This window comes from Ceratotherium simum, chromosome 22 (assembly GCF_057802395.1).
Source record: "Ceratotherium simum simum isolate JZ-2026a chromosome 22, ASM5780239v1, whole genome shotgun sequence".
Lineage (NCBI taxonomy): Eukaryota > Metazoa > Chordata > Mammalia > Perissodactyla > Rhinocerotidae > Ceratotherium > Ceratotherium simum.
In genome coordinates this window covers 16,484,532-16,507,174 of record NC_141921.1, presented here as the reverse complement: position 1 = coordinate 16,507,174, position 22,643 = coordinate 16,484,532, and the positions used below count along the sequence as shown (strand labels likewise).

At 45.5% G+C, this 22,643-nt stretch overlaps 1 protein-coding gene across 4 annotated transcripts; it reads left to right on the top strand.

The window, feature by feature from the left end:
• The first annotated feature begins 252 nt into the window (after positions 1-252).
• On the top strand, positions 253-17,489 carry PPIH (peptidylprolyl isomerase H). 4 transcript variants are annotated; one of them, XM_004443134.2, is made up of 10 exons: positions 253-389; positions 687-751; positions 1,071-1,094; positions 1,366-1,410; positions 1,638-1,680; positions 5,434-5,526; positions 8,958-9,045; positions 9,539-9,579; positions 10,365-10,454; positions 17,310-17,489. In XM_004443134.2, the coding sequence occupies exons 1-9, from the start codon at positions 324-326 to the stop codon at positions 10,431-10,433; spliced, it is 534 nt and encodes a 177-aa protein (XP_004443191.1). In that variant the 5' UTR covers positions 253-323; the 3' UTR covers positions 10,434-10,454; positions 17,310-17,489. The 4 variants fall into 4 exon arrangements, with proteins under 4 accessions (XP_004443191.1, XP_087302266.1, XP_087302267.1 ...); XM_087446140.1 differs by lacking the exon at positions 17,310-17,489 and adding an exon at positions 10,778-11,958; XM_087446141.1 differs by lacking the exon at positions 17,310-17,489 and adding an exon at positions 10,775-11,958.
• Positions 17,490-22,643: the final 5,154 nt, after the last annotated feature.

Here is a 22,643-nt window from a genome sequence, read left to right as displayed (position 1 = left end):
CCTGCTTACCTTGAGCAAAGAAGTGCCCACGCTTTTCTCTACCCTCCCTGTTCCACCTACCTCTCCCCAACCACATGCGGGGGAGACGCCAAGAAGCTACAGCTTGCTGACCCCTTCACGGTCAGCACTGAAAGAACGGCCCGCCACGCGCACACCGCCCACTTCCGGCGAGGGAGGCAGAGCGCGCTGCGCGGGGGGCAGGGCTTCCGGGGGCGGGGCCGCGGGCGGCTCTTCCCGCGCCTGCGTTGGAGAACACACCCGCCGAGCGGGGCTTCCGTTCGCCGGTACTGCGCCCTCTCGTCTTCTGCTTCCGGGTCGGAGCCATGGCGGTGGCAAATTCAAGCCCTGTCAATCCCGTGGTGTTCTTTGATGTCAGCATTGGCGGCCAGGTGAGGCCTGGGCGGCCAGCCAGCCCTGCGCCGAAGGGAGGCTGCAGGGGGTCGGGCAGGCAGATCTCACCCACCCAGGGCTGCGGACTCGGGGAGCCAGAAAGTGAAATGGGACCAGAAGCCGTCGACCTGCGGGGCGGCAGGAGGGGAGGAGGACTCTTGGCGGTCCCGGCGCTCAGCTGGTGGAGCAGCTGCGCGGAGCCGAGCGGAGGCTGTGGAGGCGGGCGTGGGAGGCCGAGCGGCGCGGGCAGGGACCCCGGGCTCGCACTGGGCCTTCTGACCGTCTCCCCGTTGCAGGAAGTGGGCCGCATGAAGATCGAGCTCTTTGCAGACGTTGTGCCTAAGACGGCCGAGAATTTTAGGTAAGGAGATGCTGCGGCTCTGCCGGGTTAACCGAGCCAGAAGCTGGGCCCCGGTCTGCGGGATGGTCCGCCTGCCTCTCTCCGTCCACTCCCTGCCCTTGAGGTCTGATTCCTCTGGGTATCGCTCTGTCTGTATAGTCACCGTTTTCACTGTTCCCCTGTCAATTTATGTTGCTAATATGTATGCTTGGGTGTCTGGACGCTGGGTGGCGGCTTGGTGGGCTTGCTGGCGCCAATGTCTGTGCCCTGCCCTCTGGAGATTAGGGGTGCTTGGAACTGTGATGTCATGGTGACCGAATCGTTCACTCTTCCCTTTCAGGCAGTTCTGCACTGGAGAATTCAGGTCAGTCTCTGACGTGGTTGGCTTCTCTGCTCCTGAGGGGTGTCTTGAGGCCGCAGCGAGGGTATTGGGGAACCACTGTCAGGCCTTGAATGATTGCTGGTGACAGTGATAGAAGGCGATACCCCAAGGGTATATCCTCAGTTCATTTGCCTTCGTTATCTCTCTTCTCCCGACCATCTTTAGGAGAGTACCTTTGGCTCCAGTGTGTGGTAGACTGGAAAGGCCTATGATTACCTGTCATCATTCCAAGTTTCTTTTTTTTTGGTTATAGAAAAGATGGGGTTCCTATAGGATACAAAGGGAGCACTTTCCACAGGTAAGGCCTTTGGAGAGCCATCCTGGGGGCTTTTAGAATGACTTCCTTGGGGGATTAGACTTTTTAGAGGAAGATAGAACTGTCCGGTACTGATTTGAAGATTTGTTAAAAGCCAAAGTGATAAACATTGTGTTTTGAAGTCAATATTAATGTAAACTACAATGACTAAGGGAATATTTTTCTAAAACACAGAGTCTTCTTTCAGGATCCTCTGTTTTCTGTTTCAGGGTCATAAAGGATTTCATGATTCAGGGTGGGGATTTTGTTAACGTAAGTATTGTTCCTTTCCTGTCAAAGACCTATGAGTTTGTTTGTTGTTGTTATTGCTGCTGCTACTGTTTTTACTACAGGGACCCAGTCTTAAGGCTTGAGAACAATAGCCAAAGTAGATGAGGCGAGGGGCCAGGGAGAGACTGTCCTTTAGTACTCACTGTACCACTAAATGACAGGCATCAGCACTTTGAATGAATCACTAACTTCCAAATCTCAGCCTTTCACAGCCAGAAACTGAACTTTCCCAGCATACCTATAGAGGATCCATGACAGACTCAAATTACTCACATGAAACTTAGCTAGAAATCAGATGCAATTTGTTTCTCCTAAATGGTGGTAAGTTCCTTTCCACTGAGCTAAATGCTTATGCCCCATTTTCCCTTCCACTTCTGGTATCACAGTGCCTGGAAAGCTGAGTTTTTAATCAGAAGTTGATTGGTGGACAAAGAGTCAGAGCAAGAGAGGCAGATAGTTCGGCGGGGGGTGGGGGGCGGGGGTTCCTCTGTTCTCTGGGGAAGCCCAGTGGAATAGTCCTTCTCTACTAAGCATAGCTTTCTTGTGACTGGACTGTATGTGTCCCCAATATCAAGCCTCCTCTCCCCCTGATCTTGGAGAGTGCCATATAAACCACATTTTGTTCTTAAATCTTTTGTCTTTACCCACCCACGTCTGTGCATGGTCTTTGTTATTATCATTTGGTTAGTCATAGTGCTATTTTCTTGGATCTGGGAGACATTCTTTCTCCTTCATATGTATGTTTATTTAGTTTGACTCTTATGAGGTTTTTTTTTTTCTTTGGTGAGGAAGATTTGCCCTGAACTAACATCTGTTACCAATCTTCCTCTATTTTCTATGTGGGTCACCACCACAACATGGCCACCAAGGAGTGGTGTAGGTCCATGCCTGGGAACTGAACCCAGGCAGCAAAGCAGAGCACGCCAAACTTAACCACTAGGCCACAGAGCTGGCCCCTTATGAGTTTTTTAGACCTCGCTCTTTCCTATGTAAGTAAGGTTACAAAGTGGCAGATTCTAGGCCAAATCAGGCTTTCAGGTGTTTTGTTTCACCTGTATGATGTTGTAAAACTGGGAAATTTCACCTGAAAATTCCGGAGTTTTGTTTTCTCTCTAAAAAATGGAAAATAGGAGTGCACTAGGCCTGTGTTTCTCATGCAGAGACAATTGGTTGGAATCAAGTAACTGCTCCCTTTAGACAGTGTGTCGTTGCCATTTCACCACAGTCCCCACCACCTGCTTCCCTTATTTATGTCATCTGCCCTGTAGGCATTTAAGTTTGCACACAGTTGATGGTAGTAGGGCTTGGGGTGACCATATACTTTTTTGTTAGCTGGTAAGGAGGGCTGAGAAGCTTTCTCTGCCCTCTTTCCTTTCTTCCCATAGACTCCTGTATTGCCATGTTGTCTTAGCAGGGACAGGACCAGCTTCTTGCTGGTCATTGCCAGGCACATCCAATCACTTGCTCATAGCCCCAGTGTTAGGCAATAGTGATCAGCCAGAAGGCTGAGTGTCAGAGAGAAGCAACTGCTCAGAGCTACCCTTAGGGAAGAAAAAATAGAATGAGCAAGAGGCAGAAAAAGCAGAATTTGAGCCCTTCTATAAGTTGGGTGAAGAATATTTGTTTGGATATTTGTTTTTTGTTTTCTTCTGGTTGCAAAAGAAAAGTGCAAAAAAGAAAATGAATCATCTCTCAAGGAATCTTGCCTCTCAAGGAATATACTCTTGGCATTTTAGTTTACAGCTGCCGTTCTTCTCGTTGCATATGTATGTATGTCAAATATAATTTTTAACAGACTTAAGATCATACGTATGTTTTATTTTTTTGTACTTAATGGTTGTCTACATTTCTTGTCATTAAGTCTTCCTCCAAAACATTCTTTCTAATAGTACCTAATATTCCATTATGAATAGACGATGAATTTATGTGATCAATCCACTATTGTTGAAGATTTAAGTTGCTTTCTATTATTTGCTTTGAACATTAGTTTTGTCCTCTTCTTTGCTCTGTCTTCTGGAGAGCAATAGATACTGTGACTATAGAGAATGATGTAGTAACTGATTTGTCTCCTAGGTTTATTGGGAAATTGGAAATGACCTTCTTTTTTTTTTTTTTTTTAATTTACTTTTTTTCCCCCAAAGCCCCAGTAGATAGTTGTATGTCATAGTTGCACCTCCTTCTAGTTGCTGTATGTGGGACGCCGCCTCAACGTGGCTGGAGAAGTGGCGTATCAGTGCGCGCCCGGGATCAAACCCGGGCCGCCAGCAGCGGAGCGCGCACACTTAACCACTAAGCCACGGGGCCGGCCCTGGAAATGACCTTCTTATCTCTTCCTTCTGTCTATATGTATTTACGTGGAGTTAAAGCTATGATAGCTCACATTTATACAGTGCCATATCTATTGCAAAGTGCCTTTCTCAGACACTATCTAATTGGATCTTCATGGATCTTCATGGCAATGTTGGAAAGAGTAGGTGATTTCATCCTCACTTGATAGTTGAGGAAACTGAGGCTCAGAGATAGGAAGTGGCGTCCCCAGCTCATAATGATAGATCTGGAACTCAAATCCAGGTCTTTCCACTATACAGAGTTTGGTTTTATTGATAATTTTTAGTTAAGTAAAGGTTTGAATTTGATAGTTTTCCTTTCTTCCCTGGCTTATGTTAATCCCTTGGTGGTAGCCTTTGCCCCAAAAAGGGACCTTTGATTCTGCACTAGGTCACTGTTTTCCCTTTCTACTATGCACCCTGTATTATTTTCCTTTACTGACTGGCTGGGAGAGGTTGGTCTTTGGCAGCCTCTCAACATTACCTTTAAATCTCAGGGATTCTGTTTCAGCTTCTGCAGATAATGGCCTTCGTCAAGTTGCTTTATTACCCTGACTTAAGTTTGCTTACCTGAAAAATGGAGAAGATGATAATGCTTATTCCACAGGGTTGTTGGAAGAGCAAAGAGATAATGCAAATAAAGCTTGATTTAAGCATAAATTGAGGATTTATGATCAGGTGTTTCATGGAACTCAAAGTATGAAATAGAACTATGAACTGGAAAGCCACATAGAACCAAAGTAGTCCTTTCTCTCTATTTCGCTAGTGGTCTCTACATACATGTGTTGCATTTTCTTTCTGTTCTCCAATCCACCTTGCTGAAGATAGTCACATCCACCTTCAGGTTTACATGACACAAGCTCACCCTCAAAGAGAACATCTGTCCTGCTTCGTGATCCTCAGAGAGCGAACTCTAGTTGGCCCTGCGTGAGTTAGGCGTTCTCCCCTGAACCAATCAACTTTGGCCAGGAGGGTGGCATCATGTTATACACACTAGACTTCCAAGAGCCCACCCACCCACATAGTTTGGGGGAGTGGGGCAGTAGTCAGTAAGTGGGTACTTTTCTAGGATTGCAGGCCTGAGAGTGTTTGGGAATGGGAAGGATTATGTATATGATCACTGTACTGTTGTTCCCTACTTTGTGTCTTAACCTGTTTTTCTAGAGGCCCAGCTGTGACCTGTTTTACCTAATCTGTGAGATATCCTGGCCAGTTTGTGGGCTGCAGGTGCCTTGCTTGGGGCTTGCTTTGATTGCAGGGTAGGATCAAAGAGACGTGGATGCCTACATGACCTACAAGAGTAAGAGTGGACTTGAACGAAGCCAGGCTTTAGGTGCAGCAGTGTTCCTCCAGGCTCCAGGGGGCCCAGCACTCACAAATTACTAACACTTCCCTTCTTTCTGCTCAGGGTGATGGTACTGGAGTCGCCAGTATTTACCGGGGGCCATTTGCAGATGAAAATTTTAAACTTAGACACTCAGCTCCAGGCCTACTTTCCATGGTAAGTGAGGTCCAATCAAGGTTTTGGGTTAGATTTAAAGCCAGCTGGTTTCTGGACCCCTCTTGAGGCCCGGTGCTGTTTCTTGGGATGGAAGCAAATGCTTTCCTTCTCTTCCTTGGCCCAGGACTCACCTCGGTCACGCCCACCTCCTCCCTCAGTCTGGTTTGATTTTGTTGGGCTGGCCCCACCAGCAGGCTGCAGAACCAGAATTGGACTCTGATGTCTGTTTTCTTACCTTTGTTTGAGCCAGGATCTGTGGCTGGGCATTTAGCCTTGCTGCTCAGAATGTAGCTGGTTGTGCTTTCAAGACCCAACGTTCACTTGCTCATTGCTCGACTCACCAGGACTCACACAGCACCCATTCACTCACTCTGCCTCCTGGCTGCTCACCCGCTTTTGCTCCTCACCATTCCTTGCCCCTCCCTATTTATAACCTCTACTCACACATCTCCCTTTCATGGTCCCCCTGCCTGCCTCATTTAAACCCCCTCATCTACCCACCCCTGCTCATTCACCTCTGTGCTCCCTCCCCCTTCACTTCTCTTTATTCTCCCCTCACTCCTCATTTTCCGTTACCCTCCCCACTTGCCTCCCTGTCACTCTTCAACCTGCCCTCCCTCCCCCTGGTTACCCATTTCCCTCTGTCAGTGCTCCAACTCTCACTCCCCCAGATCCAGTATTAACAGGCACGTTGTCTGTCCTGCTCGGCCACTCTTCCAGTCATCTATTCAGGCATTCATCCAGGAAAGATTTGTTGACACCCACTCTGTTTCAGGCCTCATGATAAGGCATAAGGATACAGACCTGATCCCTGTCCTCATCACACTTAACATCTAATGGGGTCATCACACATGCACAATGACAAGTCCCAGATTCCATCAGTGCGTGAAGTGTATGTAAAAGTATTGTGAGGGGCCCAAGGAGTGAGGATAATGGCTGTCAGGGGCCAGGCAAGGCTTCACAGAGGAGAGGACATGTGAGTTCTTGAAGGAATTCTATACCAAATGACATTTCAAGTCAAGTAAACAGCCTTTGCAAAAATATGTGACCATGAAATAGCAGGGTGGCATAGAAGGAACAGAAAGTGATGAAGGTGATGAAAACATAGGATGTGAGTGGGGGAGGGAATGGCCAGTAGAGACAACTAGAGAGGCAGTGGGTCTAGCTCCTGAAGGGCTTTAAATGCCAAAATAAGGCTGAGGTGTGTGGACATTGTTTCATAGGTTATGGAGAGCCATACACTTTTTTGAGCAGCGTTGATCAACTTTGTGTTTTTGGACAAAGACCCTGGCTGCAGTGTGAGTGGCAGAGGGGAATGGAGTGGCTGGGGCAGAGGGGCCAGCTAGGAGGCTGCCATAATAATTGGGCAAGACTAGCACAACAAACAGTGTGCAAGCCCCCTTGTAGGAAAGCCAGCCTGGGCAAGTGCAGGTAAAGAGTGCAGAAGCGGCTTAGGTGAGCTCGGATCTTCACCACGAGGATTGGAACCCCTCTAGGTATATGGCCCTGTGTTAGCATCTGTGGAGGAGTCGGTGAAATCGAAGGAAGCCTTGGCTCTGCTTGCTCCAGGCCGACGCTGGTTGAGTTGTACTGTCACATATCTTGTGGCATAATTGTTTCTGCTTCTATCCTCCACTAAATCATGAGTTCTTCAAGGGCAGGGACTGGGTCTCATTGATCTCCAGGCCTTACTACCGGACACAGTAAGAAGCTGAGCAGATGCTGATGAGTGACTGAAAGATAATCAGAACCATGGCTAACATTTATTGAGCACTTACTCAACAAGTGCCTTATCTGCATTAATTCATTGTATGAATGAATTCATGTTAATTCTCTCAACATCCTTTGGGATACGTACAAATGAGGAAACTGAGGCACAGAGAGGTTATGTGACTAAACTAAGGGCACACAGTGAGTTGTGGAGCTAGGATTCACGCTAGGTCACCTGGCTCCAGAGCTTATCCTCTAAACCAGTAAGCTCCACTGCCTGGAAGGATGCATAAATGAGTGCCTGAGGACAGGGAGTGTTCCCTGAACTATGAAACATGTTGTCTGACTGTTTTCCTACCTGCTTGCTAATAAATGTTTATACATTGAGAGTAAGATAGGAAGGAGGGAGGGAGGGAGAGAGGAAGAAAAGAATTAGGACCCTTGGGAAGTCCATCCCTGGTCCCAGCCTTCTCTGACATGTGGAATATTCCAGAGTCAGTGAAATCTATCCCTCGTTCCAAAGCGTAGGTCTACTTTGACTGGCTTGGGCAGTGCCTTACTCTCATATCTGAAATGTTGCTGAATAAATGTACAAAAAACAAAAATAGCCTCATCTTACATAGGGAATTTCTAAAGTATAATATAAAATCCCTAATTAGGGCTTGATCCTAGACAATATCTTTAATGTATTTCATGCACATTTTTATTCCTTCACAGTTGAACACAGAATCAATCAATTTAAATCCATTAAGCATCCCATTAAGGCTAGGGACCTATCTAATAATTTCCAGTTTTGCCTCAGTGGTATTAATTTTATGAGACCTGTCGTTTTAATAGTACCAGTCCTTTTAGTTTTCCATTTTCTACCCATTTTTCCCCAAAATAAGGGAAGTATACAAGAAAACATTCACATAGTTACACAGACACCGTTTTAAGGCAGTGCTGCTGAAACTTAATGTGGGTTTGCTGATAACCAAAAGTCTGATTTTAGCATTTTAAAGGTCGTTTAGGAATATCAGTTGTATAATGTAGAAAAGTACAATTTGTATGAAGGTCAGATGTCTCTTTACAAAGTATATTACTGCATTGTAATTATAGCCTGTTTTTTTATAATGCATTATCAAATTTAATGATGTGAAAACAATTTCAAGGGAGGAAAAGGGAAAGGATATGGCTAGAGAGTTTCAGGTTTTCAATTTAAAAAAATACTTTTTTCCTGTAAAATTTGATAATAAAGCATTTTGGGTGTAGCTGTAAAAAGCAAATATTGATTAAATTAGTCTTTTTTCCTAGCATAGCAACTTCTTTCACCTTCTTAAATTTTTTTTTAATGCCATTGTTATGATATAGTACAAAGCCATTCAGACAAAACAGCTTATGGCGTAGGTAGCAGTCCTTTGCTCAGCTGGTAGCTAATTTGTAGCTATAATCCAGTTATAAACAGTATTGGGCTAATAAATGCAGTTCCCATCAACAATTGTTCTCATTATAAAAATTCACACTATAAGAGAGATGTATATTTACTCAAGAATAGCTCCTTGAGGGCAAAGATTGCGTGTCCTGTTCATCTCTGTATCCTTGGCTTGTAGCTTGGGCCCTGGCTCATAATAGATGCTCAGTAAGGTTTGCTGAAAGAAAGCATGGAGGAATCTTTTGGGAATCTTGCCCTCCAGCTAGCATGGCCAGGAAAACTCACTGCATGTATATTTGGTTTCCGTCAGGCCAACAGTGGTCCCAGCACAAATGGCTGCCAGTTCTTCATCACCTGCTCTAAGTGTGATTGGCTGGACGGGAAGCATGTAGTGTTTGGTGAGTCCTGCTCCTGTCCCATAGTCCAGGCCCCCTTCGCCTGGAGTGGGACTGCCAGAGGAGCCAGCCCCCGAATTCTCATGCCAAGAGTGCATAACTGCTTTGGGTAATAGTAGGGAAGGTGAAAGTGGTGGGAAGTGGGGAGCATGTATGGTTAGAGAACTGGAGGAAAGGATGAAGGGCCCATGTGATATAGTGTCACCACTTGGGTAATAAGTATGTCTGGGTGGAAACCTGGATGGTAGCACTGAAGAAATTCCACACAGAGGCAGGTGGTACAGTGGGGCTTTGAGATCTCTCAGACCTGGGTTTGAGCCCTGACTCTGCTACTTACTACCTGTGACCTTGGGCAAGCCATTTCACTTAGACTCAATCTGAATTTCCTGACATTAGTGCAAGGATCAAATGGGATAATGGCTAAGAATGGGCATTGGAAGTTAGAAAATGCTCTGCACATGAGAATAGTAAAGTCTAGCTCATACTCTTCCTACAGGGAAAATCATTGATGGACTTCTAGTGATGAGAAAAATTGAGGTGAGTCCTATTTTGATTGTCTCTTTCTCAGCCATTTGGTCTCGTATTACCTGACTAGTGTCCAGGAGCTGGAGAACCATGAGTGGGCTCCAGTTTGTTAGGCCCAGTCTTCACTGCCTCCAGTGACATGGCCTCCCTCAGGAAAAGGGAGGGGAGACCACATGCCTCCCACGTTTTCTTTGCCTGTAAGTTAGCCTCTCTAGCACACACTGAGGTGTGGCCTCTGGTGGCTCCTTTACCTGCGTGGTCAAATCCCACTCAGCATTGCAGTTAGGGTCCTTCATGGCCCAGTCCACTGTCTCCTCCATGTTCCAGTTGCATTGGGCTGCTAGCTCTTTTCTAAATATGCCATACATGTCCCCACCTCTTGCTCCTTCAGCCCCTGAGCCTTTGCTCATGCTCTTTCCTCTCCCTGGCATGCTCTTCTCCTTTCTTTTCCTCTTGATGGGATCCCATTCATCCTTCTAGGCCTAGCTCAAATAATCCCCTGTTCTGTAAATCCTTCCCTGACCTCTTTGAGCAGCAGGTTAAATGCTTCTTCTGCCCTATGTACACTCTTTCTTATAACTTATTACATTGTTACATTTCACAGGTTTGATATTTTTTAAGTGTTGTATATCTTCTCTTTGATCTGTATTATGTGCTTTACCTGTCTGCTAGGACATGGACTGTTGTCACATCGGTCTCTGTGTCCTCAGTCCTTACACGGAGGCTGGCAGGCATCAGTAAATATTTGGTGAGTGTGTGTCTCAGTGGGTGAATCTCCACGGTGCTTTCTCTCCTAGAATGTTCCCACAGGCCCCAACAATAAGCCCAAGCTGCCAGTGGTGATCTCACAGTGTGGGGAGATGTAGTCCAGAGCAAGACTGAATCAGGTAAGTGTCTTCCTCTCCTGGTTAGGAGTCAGACCCCAGAGAAGGCAGCATGGTCTCGTGGAAAGAACTTGAGACTTGAAGTCATGGGATTGAGTTCATTTACTCTCTGTGTGACTTTGGAGAAGTCACTTCCCTTCTGAGCCTGTTTCCTCATTTGTCAAACGGAGATAATACTTTTATCTCCTAGGGTCATCATAAGGATCAAAAGGAAAGGGGTTATTAGGGCCTTTTACTTTCTACGACTTGGTAGTTTACACAGTATCAACCTGAAAACCATTAGGCATTTTCTGACAGCACTCTCAGACTATAATTCCATTCAGCAGTGCCACTAGAAAGACCTGGCTGCAGCCCTGGGTGACTTCCTGCTGGGACCAGCCTGAGCAGCCAGGAGACACACCTGTCATACTTCTCATCAGAACGGGTGCTGCAGTTCCAGGCCCTGGCTTTGTATCTGCCAGCCTTGTAAGCGAATGTGACACACTTCTCAGCCTACGTGGACTCACTTCCTGCCAATACTTGCCACTGCCTGCTCTGTGCTGGGCATCATGTGAGGCATGGAGATGGGGGCAAAGAATTGACAGATGCCTCTACCTTTCAGGAGCTTATGGGGAATATGTCACTTTCTCAGAGGTGATCGCTAGTACTATGAGTGCCATTGTTAACTATTGTAAGAGTTCAAGGGAGAAACTGATCCCTTCCAGCTAAGGTGGGGGGGAGGCGTGTTTTGCCCACCTTTCTTTCTTTCCCTTCTTTTTTTTTTTTTTTTTTAACCTGCATAAAAATTGGAAGAATAGTACATTGATCACCCATATACCTTTCATCTAGATTCACCAGTGATTAACATTCTTGTTTTATCATTTTACTTTAACATGTTTTTTTCTTTGCCTTCTTCCCTCTCCTCCCATTCCCATCCCCTTTCCTCCTCTCTCCTGCTCTCCTTCCTCCCTTCCTTCCTTCTTTCCTCTCTTCCTTCCTTCCTTCCTCCCTTCCTTTCATCCTTTCCCATTTGAAAGTTGAAGACTTCTTAACACTTTACCCCTAAATACTTCAGCAAGCAACTCCTAAAAATAAAAATATCCTATATAACCACAATGATATTATCTAACATACACGTTCAGATTTCCCCAGTTGTCCACAAAGTAACCATTACAGCTCTTAAAATGTTCTAATCAAGGTCTGCACATTTCATTTTGTTGTTTATTTTTAATTATAAAAGTAACATGATATAATCTGGTGACAATTTTCACCCAAAACAGTTAAAGTGAAAGTCTCCCCACTTTGACATTCCCCCCCAATCCCACACCTCTCCCCAGAGGTAACTTCTTTATCAGTTTGGTGTACGTCCATCAGGGCTTCTCATTTGGGGAGGTTTTGTTTTTCCTAAATGGCATCATACTATATTATTCATCATTTTTTTTCCACGTGCCATTATGTTGAAGACTTTTCCCCCTCTATCCATGTAAAACTACCTCATATTAAAAAAAACCTGATACATGCAATAAGATGTTTGTAGCATGTAATTTATTTTACCTTTCTCTTAATGATTTGAATAGTTATACATTGAGTCTTAGTTCTTTCTTTTACATGTTGTGACTATATTCTCCAGAATATATATTTTTTTAAAAAATTGGCAGTGTGTTGCTTATCTTAACTTTCGTGATATCCTTTGTTGAACAGCAGTTCTAAATTTTGATGAGGTCATAATTATCAGTCTTTTTTCCCTTAATGGCTTTTGTGTTTTGTCTTGTTTAACAAAGTCCTTACTACCTCAGATCATAATGTCTTCTGTATTTTTTCTAATATTTCTATAGTTTTATTTGTGTACTTACAAAATTATCTAGAATTTGTTTTTCTGTACTCTGCCTTTTTTGCCAAATAGAAATCTAGTCAAATACCAGACCATTTTAATGATTATACATACCTCTATCTGTGACTGACTTTGTGTTCACAGCATCTGGCACTTATAGGCCTTCAGTATAAATTTATTACAAGAGTTAATAGAGAGAATGTCAGGCATTTTAGGCAGGGAACTGGTGTGAGCACATGCTGAGGCAGGAATGCACAAGTGTGTGCTGGAAGCTACACGTGGCCCTCTCTCTTGTCCAGCCAGATGGTCCCATCTCAGGCCCAGTTGACACCCTGAGCTTTCCTTTCTGCCAGTATTGGGGGACCCGATGGCTCAACCTGCTCTCCTCCCTCTCCCACTCATTTCTTTGCTGTAACTAAAGTTGAGCTCATAGGTCCTTTTCCTTCTAAAGATTGAACACTGATCGCTACTGGAGGACAGAAGATAATAAAAAGAATAAAATTTAGAAATTCTTTGGGGCCTCTTTTCTGTATTTTTCTAAGTCCCTTACAGAAGGTTACTGGAAATCCTTGTTGGGGGTTTGATTTGTGAGGGTGGTGATCGTCAGCCTTCCCCGCCTCACCCACCAGCAAAGGTCACGTAAACCTTTGCCCCCAGGAAAGCCCCTCTTCTCAGCCTGCAACTCAAGCAGGACAGATTCCACAGGGGCCATTTGACATTGCAGAGGCCCTCTAGACCAGAACTGTCCAGTAGTCGGTCCTTTCTGTGATGGTGGGAATGTTCTATATCTGTGCTGTCCAATATGGTAGCTTCCAGCCACGTGTGACAATTGAGTACTTGAAATGCAGCTGGTGTGACTAAAGGACTGAATTTTTATTTTATTTTATTTTATTATCTTATTTTATTTTATTTTAATTAAATTTAAAGAGCCACATGTAGTCTCCTAACCCTGACTTGCTCAGAATTGAATCTCTCATAGCTAATACATAGGGACAATATAATAAAAGCAGTTATGTATTGAATACTTCTGGTGCTCAAATATTGAGCTAAGAATTTTACTTGAATTATCTCATTTAACTCTACCAAAAATTTCTATCATAGGTTTTAAGGTGTTAGGGAATCTAGGTAGCAGTCTGACATCAAGGGGTTCCACCGATAGGTGCCCTACTTTGGGTTTCTGAGTACTGGGACTGGGGAGAAAGTAAGACAAAGAGTAGATTCAGTCCTCTGGGGAGCAGGAGAATTTATCCCATCATTTTTCTTCCCACCTATAAAGTTACAAGTATCTCTAATTCTTACAAGAACACTTCAGATCCCTCAGGTTGTTTGGGGCAGAATAATGGTTGACGTCCTCTACAGATGATATTTTCAAGCCCTATTGGGCAGTAGTTCTCAAACTTGAATGTGCATATGCATCATCAAGAGATCTTGTTAAAATGCTGGTTCTGATTCAGTGGGTCTGGATATGGAACCTGAGATTTTGCATTTCTAACCAGCTCTCAGGTGATGCTGATGCTGACTTTGAGTGGCAAGGCTACAGGGGAATATCACAGTCTTTTAATTGAGAACCTGCTATATTCCAATCAGAAAAGACCCAGGAGGAGATAATCTCTTGGTGGCACTGGTCCAGCAGGAATCTACTGCATTCAAATAAAGAAATCACCTGCTCATGCATCTGAGGCCTCAGTCCGAGGCACTGGAAACAGAAGACGACAGGAAGGAGATAGAAGACCGGTGGGGTCACTTGGTCAACTGTACCTTCCTGGGAAGCACTTTCTTCCAGAACTCTTTTATGTTTTGCCTCAGGTCCTGACTGGTTTGAGTGAAGACAAAGTTATCTGTACAGCTCTAGATGTAGAAACCATGGTTTATCTCAGTGGACCCTGTGAAAGTTTTTTATGATGAATTTGGTTAGGTATAGGTAAACAAGCCTTGGCCCTCAGGATTCTGCTGTAGTCTGAACTGGGTTCTTTGCTGCTTACAACCACATGGGGGCTGGTGGAACCTCTGTTTTGAAAGTCTGAGAGTCTCATTGAACAGGGAGTGGCTGTGAGCTCTGGCAGCCCCACTAGTCTGAATTGCTGCTCCTCTCTGTGATCCCCAAACCTGGTGCTTGTCTCAAACAGTAGGAGGCTTTCTTTCGTTCATTGTTTCCCAAATTTCCCTAAAGATAAGAATCATTTGGGGCATTTGTTAAACCTACTAATTCCCAGATCCCTCCCCTGGAGAGTTTGATTGAGTTTGAGGTAGGACCCAGGATGCTCTGTTTGCAAGAAGAATCTCTGATGCTGCTTATTAGAGAAATGTGGGTAGCACTGCCTCTGGGTGGGGGTGGGGGGGTGTTGGATGAATATCTTTTAACATTTGCATCTTAGGAACAAATAAATAATTAACGCAACACATAATTTTACAGTTGTTATAGCTTACAGTGAGGCATTATTGAAGTACGAATAGTGATTAGGTTAAAAATTGTGCCTGTGGATGGTGGCTACAGTAACAGTTAGGAAACACTGTCCCGCATTCTGGGATTACCTGTAGATGTGGTACATTCCTGTAGAGGAAGATTATGAAAGATATGTTGGCATGTGGGCTGGTCCTTCATTCATTCTACAACTAAGCACTAGTTAAGATAGGTCCCGTGCTGCATATGAGGCTACAGATTGGAAAAACCCAGTTCCTGCCTTCAAAGAACTCACAGTCTTTTGGGGAAACTGACAGTTACAGTACAATAAAGCACTGGACTGCAGGGTTTCAGACCACATAAGGAAAGAGTGAATGCCTGTGTCTGCCTGGAGTGGTTTGGGAAGACTGCAGGATAGAGGATGCTTCAGCTGAGTACATGAAAGGATAGAACTTACTAGGTGGCTAAAAGTGGGGAGGACATTCCAGGCAGAGGGAGCAGCATGAACAAAGGCACAAAAGGAAGAAACAGCAGGAAGTATAAGGGAGACTGCAAATAATCCCATATGGCCAAAGCAGGAAGGTATGAAAGGCAAATGGTAAGAGGCAAGGCTGGAGGAGGCCAGGGCCAGGGGTGAGAACCAGTGCACGCTGAGGTTCGGATGTTATCTTGACGGTGGGGATGGGCTTCAGGCAGTATGTACATTTTTCCCCCTGGGGCGAGAGTCCACTGTTCTCCTGGGATTCTCAAAAGGGGACCTGACCCACCAAAAAGAACCAGGCCAGTAGGAGCCACTAAAGAGTTTTGAGCAGGAGAATATTGTGATTGAATTTTTTTGTTCAGAAGCTGATTGTGGCAGCAGTGTGGAGGAGGGGCTGGAGGCCGGTGAGGTGTCCAGGCAGAGTCCAGGCAAGAGAAAAGAGGTTCCCGTGAAATATGGGTCTAGGGAGCACCAGAGGTTTGGCAGCAAAAATCTCCATGCCTGCTGGGTGTGTGACACTGTTTGTCCCCTGCCCTCAGAGTCACAGGCCCTGCCAGCTAAAAAGGGAGGGGGCAGGGGAGAATATCTGGCTTCATTCCAGTACGGTCCAGTGCAAAGGCACAGCTCCCAGTGTTGTAACCAGGTCTTACTCGTCGAGGTACATCGTGTCAATGGAATACTATATTGCCTTAGAAAGAACAAAGTAGATCTGTATGTGCCGGCAGGATCTCTAAGGTAAATCAGGTGACCAAGTCAAGATGTAGTACATCGTGTAAGCATGATGCTATTTATTTTGAATAACTATTTCAGAAATTACGGTGGTGATCTATAGCCGACTGTTAATAATGGTTACCTCTGTGGAGTAGAGATTGCAAAGAGACTCTTTCCAGTTTATATTGCCCTGTATATGCTTAATTTTCTACATTGAGCGTGTATCTTATAACAGAAATACATACTGTATATATAGTTTTAATTTTTTTTTTAAATTTTTTCCCCCAAAGCCCCAGTAGATAGTTGTATGTCATAGCTGCACATTCTTCTAGTTGCTGTATGTGGGACGCGGCCTCAGCATGGCCGGAGAAGCGGTGCGTCGGTGCGCGCCCGGGATCCGAACCCGGGCCGCCAGTAGCGGAGCGCATGCACTTAACCGCTAAGCCACAGGGCCGGCCCTATATAGTTTTAATTAATCCTAGTTCCCTCCCAGCCCCTCTGAGGAGCATGTGGTTAACATCAGTTTGTGAATCATTCCCTGGTCCCTCTATCTTCTCCTCCCAGGTGTAGGCACACTCAGTGGTCCCCTCCTGGGTGCTCCCACAGTACTTGGTTCATCTCTCTATTAGAGCATTTAACACAGTGTATCACAAATGTGTTGGTCTGGTTTTCTCTAGACTGAGAACGCTTTGAGGCAGGGACCATGCTGACTATCACAGTGCCTGGTCTATGACAGAGCTTATGGAGCACCGTGCAACTTATAAAGGGCATTTATACATTTTTATACATTCTGCTCGAGGCCCAGGGCTAAACTTCTGTCTGAGCCTGCAGTGCAACACCAGGACTCACTGTCCTCTGGAGGAAGGGTGTGGCCACGTTTGGGGGGAGGGGACAGTACTATCTGAGTGTGCGCACCCTGTTCTTTTAGTACAGCTAACTCCAAGGCCATAACAGAGGGTGTGGCCTTTCCCTTCTCTGTAACCCTGGAACCAAAACCTGCAAGGAAGAAGGATTGCTCTTTATTCTAGAGCGCCACAGAGAGCCATCTTAAGGTCTGGCAAAAAGCACACATACTTTGGAACCAAATAGACCAGAAAGTCCCATCACTGTCAAGCCTTTAAATCCCTTGGGTCCCTAGTTTTCTCCTTTGCATAATTACAGATAATATATACTACACGGAATTGTGAAGGGTAAATAATAAATGAGATAATAGGCTTAGCCATAAATGTTAGTTTCTTTCTTAGTTCTTGTGTTATATGCCTGTCACCTTTGCTCTGGGGAACCAAAAGTCTGGCCTATGGCAAGAAACAGACTGGTTCTGCTCTTTTGGGAAAAGAAGATCAGGAGGGTAGAAAATAGCAGGAGTATTGTCTCTCGGGAAATGTCCCTTTCCAGTTCCTCAGAGCTGATTCTCTCTGTCATCCCTCACTGACTTCCCCGTCTCTGCCATTGTAGGCTTTCCCTTCTCTGGGTGATGCTCTTGAGTAAGATAATCTGGACTGGCCTGGCCCCTGTGTTTGCTTCCCTGCCTGCTGCTGCCCTCTTTGATCAAGAGACTCTCGAAGTGTCACAGATCCAGAACCCAAGATTTTCTAAGTTTTCAACTGTAAATAAAGTTTGTTTTTTGGTTTTGTATGTGTGTTGTTTGTAAATGGTTGTAACGCTAGCCTCGTCTCCTCACGCCTTAGCTTCGGCCAGGAGGACTGGCTCTCCCCAGAGGCCAGCATGGACCAGAGCCAGGCCCTGCTGTGTATCTGTGATGCTTCAGATGTACAAGCAGCTGTAGCAGTCCCCTCTCAGGTTCAGCTGATTGGGTAAGAAGTGGAAGCCCCAGGGTCTTAGAGCACTATTTATTCCAAGGATGTTGCTATTAGGTTCAGTTTTGTTGGTTCTGGAGGCTGGGGGAAAAGGGTCACTAACTTGGGATATTTTTAAGACCATTTGGTAGAATGTATCTTGATCATGATGAAGTGGGAATAATTTAGTCAAAAGTCTTGGTTTGAATCTGGGGTCATTTTTTAAACTAAACAGCTGAGGTCTTGAGAAGTTCACTTCCCCTTTCAAAGCCCCAGTTTCCTCATCTATAAAATGGCGATAATAATACCTGTCTACTTCATAGCATTGTTGAAAGAGTCAAATAAGAGAATGTAAATGAAGGTAACTTGTAAACAGTAACATGCCTTGGAAAGTGCTTGTTTTGAAAGGAAATAACCCAACATGAAAAGATCCCAGTGAGTATAGTGTTTAAGAGTTACGTAAAGAGAGTTCTCTGGTATTTTTTTCATGAAGCAGTTTCTGTGTTATCCCATTTCTACTTTCTTTCTCCTGACTCATGGACGACAGGGATGACTCCTAACTACTGGCTGCAGGCAACTGCAGCGGCAGAGGTAGCAGAGAGCTAAATCCTATGACAGAATGGAACCTGGTTAAAGGTGCCATTTCAGTGTATTGGGGGACAAGGGAGATGGCAAGACATACAAGGGCCCTACAGTATAGATAATTGCAACTCTGTAGCTAAGTAAACTGGGTTCAGGGGACACAGTGAAGAAAGGACTGTGATCTAGTGGAGCAGAGATCTTCAGGTGACTAGACAGGGTGGAATTATAAAAAGAGAGGAAGGAGGATGAGCAGCTAGGATCTGAGCTGACATTCTTGTGATGGGCCATTTTAATTGAATTCAGTTACACTTGGCATCTGCATTCTATGCCAGTCTCTATCCCTGGGTACTGGAGCTGCAAAGATGGGTAAGATGTGGCCCATGCTTGTAACAGGAGATAGGCACAGTTTCAATTCAATGTGGTGAGTAATAGAATGGGAGCCCTTGTGAGGGCAGGAAATTTTTTTGTTGTTGTTTTTCTGCTGTGTCCCCAGCACCTGGAAGAGGTAAGTATCCAGTCCCTAGTAAGTGCTCAATAAATATTTGTTGCATGGTATGTGCAAGATGCTATAGGAGCGGAGTGGAGAGACTGGGAGTGAGAGGAAGAGGTAACATTTCAGGTAAGTATTGACAGATCGGTTGGAATTAGCCAGGAGATAAGGGTGGGGAGGGCTTTCCAGGAAGAGGGAACTATGTTCTTGGGCCAGAGTCTATTAGAGATGGGGGACGAGGTGAAAGTTATTTTGCAAAGGAGATATGGGAATGAACCTCCTTGCCTTTCACATCACTTAAAGGCAGGCACTGGAGTTGTCTTATTATTCTGGGCAGTGTGAGCTCTCAGGGTGGCAGGGGGACTAGCAGAACTATGGAGTGGAGAGCTCCCATCTTGGAACAGGAGATGAATTTTGACATGAACTGTTTCTCCTCTAGTGCTTCAGTGCCGTCACTGCAGTGGTACAGATGTGGTTACAAGGAAACTCTACATTCCCCCCCCCCTTTTTTTTTGTGAGGAAGATCAGCCCTGAGCTAACATCCGTGCTAATCCTCCTCTTTTTGCTGAGGAAGACCGGCTCTGAGCTAACATCTATTGCCAATCCTCCTCCTTTTTTTTCCCCAAAGCCCCAGTAGATAGTCGTATGTCATGGTTGCACATCCTTCTAGTTGCTGTATGTGGGACACGGCCTCAGCATGGCCGGAGAAGCGGTGCGTCGCTGCGCGCCCGGGATCCGAACCCCGGGCCGCCAGTCGCGGAGCGTGTACACTTAATCGCTAAGCCACAGGGCCGGCCCTGGAAACTAGTTTCTTAAATGGCTCATCTTCATGCTCACTGAGCATGGAGAGGTTAGTGAAGTAATTGGATGAGTAGGCAATGATACTTTTAAGTAACATTTTAAAAACAAATGTTACAGAATTTATATTTCTGCTTGAGAAGCCATCCCTTCAAAGCAGTTCCTTAGGGAAGGTTGCTCACTTATTCTCAGAGGTGCTGCTGCTATTGTTCTCTGTCTTTGTGACTCCACTTTGGGAAAAAGCTCTCAAGCCTATAGGGGCACGTGTTTAAATGTCCTCAGTGTTAGCAGAACTGCCTTTTTTTTTTTTTTTGGTGAGGAAGATGAGCCCTGAGCTAACATCCGTGCCAATCCTCCTCTTCTTGCTGAGGAAGACCGGCCCTGAGCTAACATCTATTGCCAGTCCTCCTCCTTTTTTTCCCTTTTTCTCCCCAAAGCCCCAGGAGATAGATGTATGTCATTGTTGCACATTCTTCTAGTTGCTGTATGTGGGACGCTGCCCCCGCATGGCCGGACAAGCGGTGCATCGGTGCGCGCCTGGGATCGGAAGCCGGGCTGCCAGCAGCGGAGCGCGCGCACCCAACCGCTAAGCCGTGGGGCCGGCCCAGAAGTGCCTTTTGAGGAAACATTTTCTTCACAGTCAAAAGTCATTTGGAGCTGGAGCAGATGAATAGCAGCTCTAGAATCTACCTATTTCTCTCCATACACACTGTTGCTGCAAGCATTTTTCACCTGAATTACTGGTGCAGCTGCCCAGATGACCTCTCTGCTGCCAGTACTTTCTTCTCCAATCCATTTTCTACACCGTCATTCATTTAATAAATGTATTAAGATATTGTGTGTCAGGTACTATGCTAGATGCTGCAGGAACTCATAGCCCGGCAGGGAAGATTTAATTAGTGCAATACAGTGTGTTAGGATAGGAGGGTCTCCTGGCCTAGTAACATCTGAGACCGGACCGAAAGGATGAAGAGTCAAGCAGGAGAAGAAGGGAGGAAGGAGAGTGTTCTAAGTAGAGGGAGTACGAGGTGATACCCAAAGGAAGCAATGGCTAAAAGATCACCTGGAAGGTTGGACAAGGAATGGGAAAGAAGAATGGGAGGTAAGCATAGAGAAGTCACATAGTCCTATAAAGCAGGTTAAGGAATTTGGACAATCCTAAGGGTAGTGGTAGTCACTGAAAGATTTTAACAAAGACAGTGTCATGATCAGATTTTTTCAAAGGAACACTCTGGGTGTTATGGTGGGGAATATTAGAGTAAGAGGTAGAGAGACTGGCTAGGTGGCCACAGCAAACTACATTTGGCAGGCCAGATCTCACTCCCAGTTTTTCTTTTTTTTTTTTTTTTTTAAAGATTTTATTTATTTATTTTTTCCCCCCAAAGCCCCAGTAGATAGTTGTATGTCATAGCTGCACATCCTTCTAGTTGCTGTATGTGGGACTCGGCCTCAGGATGAACGGAGAAGCGGTGCCTCGGTGCGCACCCGGGATCCGAACCGGGGCCACCAGCATCGGAGCGCGCGCACTTAACCACCAAGCCACGGGGCCGGCCCTCACTCCCAGTTTTTCAATGGCTCAAGAACTAAGAATAAGAATGGTTTCTAAATGTTTATAGTTGAGAAAAATCTAAAGAAGAGTATTTTGTGACATGTAAAAATTACATGAAATTCAAATTTCAGTGTCCATAAATAAAAATTTTTGGAACACAGGTGCACTTGTTTACTGATTGTGTGTGGCTGCTTTCAGGCTCTAAAGTTGAGTGGTTGAGACAGAATCATCTGGCCTGCAAAGCTTAAAATGTTTACTCTGTAGTCAGTACAGAGGTGTGCTCTAAGCCATAGCTGATGATAGCCTACACTAGAGTAGTGGCAGTGGGAATGGAGAGGCTCTGGATTGGCAGTTAGAGATTTTTAGGACTGATTCCGAGGGACTTTAGGAGGTGGAATTGACAGACCTAGATGATACTGATAGGGTAAGGACTACTGCACTCGCCTCCGTTTTTCCCTACTTCTGTTTTTGCTCCTCTACAACCCATTCACCACTCTGTAGCCATTAAAAAAAAAAAAAAAAAAGCCACTCCCTACTTACAACTCTACCCTTCTCACTATTGCCCTTAGGATAAGGGCATATTTCAAATAAAATGTTCCTAATCGGACCCTGCCTACCTCTATAATCCAGTGTCTTCATTCTCGTTTTATTGGATTACGTTACCTGCATTGCCCACCTCTTGCTTCTAGCCTTTGCATAAACCCGCAAGTGCCTGGAGTCAGCACTCCACCTTCCACCCGCCTCCACTCCCAAAATACTTTGTGCTTTTGCAGCGCTGGAGTGTTTAGAGTGTTTGGTTTTTAAATTTCGGCCTTCATCTCTAGACTGAATTTAAGAAGGCAGAAACTACTGGCGAACTAGTCCATTCCCAGCAGATAGTAGAGCTTAGTAAAGACGAATGAAGGTGGAGGACTTCAGCTACATCAGGTGGCAGCCTCAATTATAAATCGTTTGTGAGACGTGGACAGTAATCCCTATTTCACAGGGTTGTTGTAAGGATAAAATGCAAGAAAAATGCCTCAATTGCTCAGTAAATGTGAGCTGAAATTAAATCTGATTTGTGGGCAATACAAAAGGAGATGAATACTTAGCTAGAAGTCCTTATATGCCTGGTAAGATGGATCCGAAGGCAGGCCCCCATGGAGTACACCCCAGCCCTCCACCCTAAATACGCTGAGCAGCGGCGGCCTGAGAGCCTGCGTAGTCCCTCCGTGGTGACTGCTCCGCCGAAAACGGACGCTCTTTGAACGCATACGGTTAAGTCTGTTCCAGAAACCCTCGGCTGTGCCGCGAGTACACGGCCATTGTAGAAAAGGCGGCTCTATCCGCAGTAATGGTCTGAGGTCACAAGGACCATATTTGGAGCAGGGAGGGAGGCCTTCTCTCCACATGGGCCTGAGGGGTCGTCGGGCCCCCTTCCAAGCGCCCGGGTCAGGCCGGGTAGTCGCGGCTCAGGTGTCTGGCCGTGCCTTTCTTTCGGCCAGGGCACAACCCTGGACGGGGGACCCTCCCTCCCAGGCTGCAGCCTCGTGAAAGTCACGTTCTCTCTACCCGTCCTCTCGGGCACTCTATGG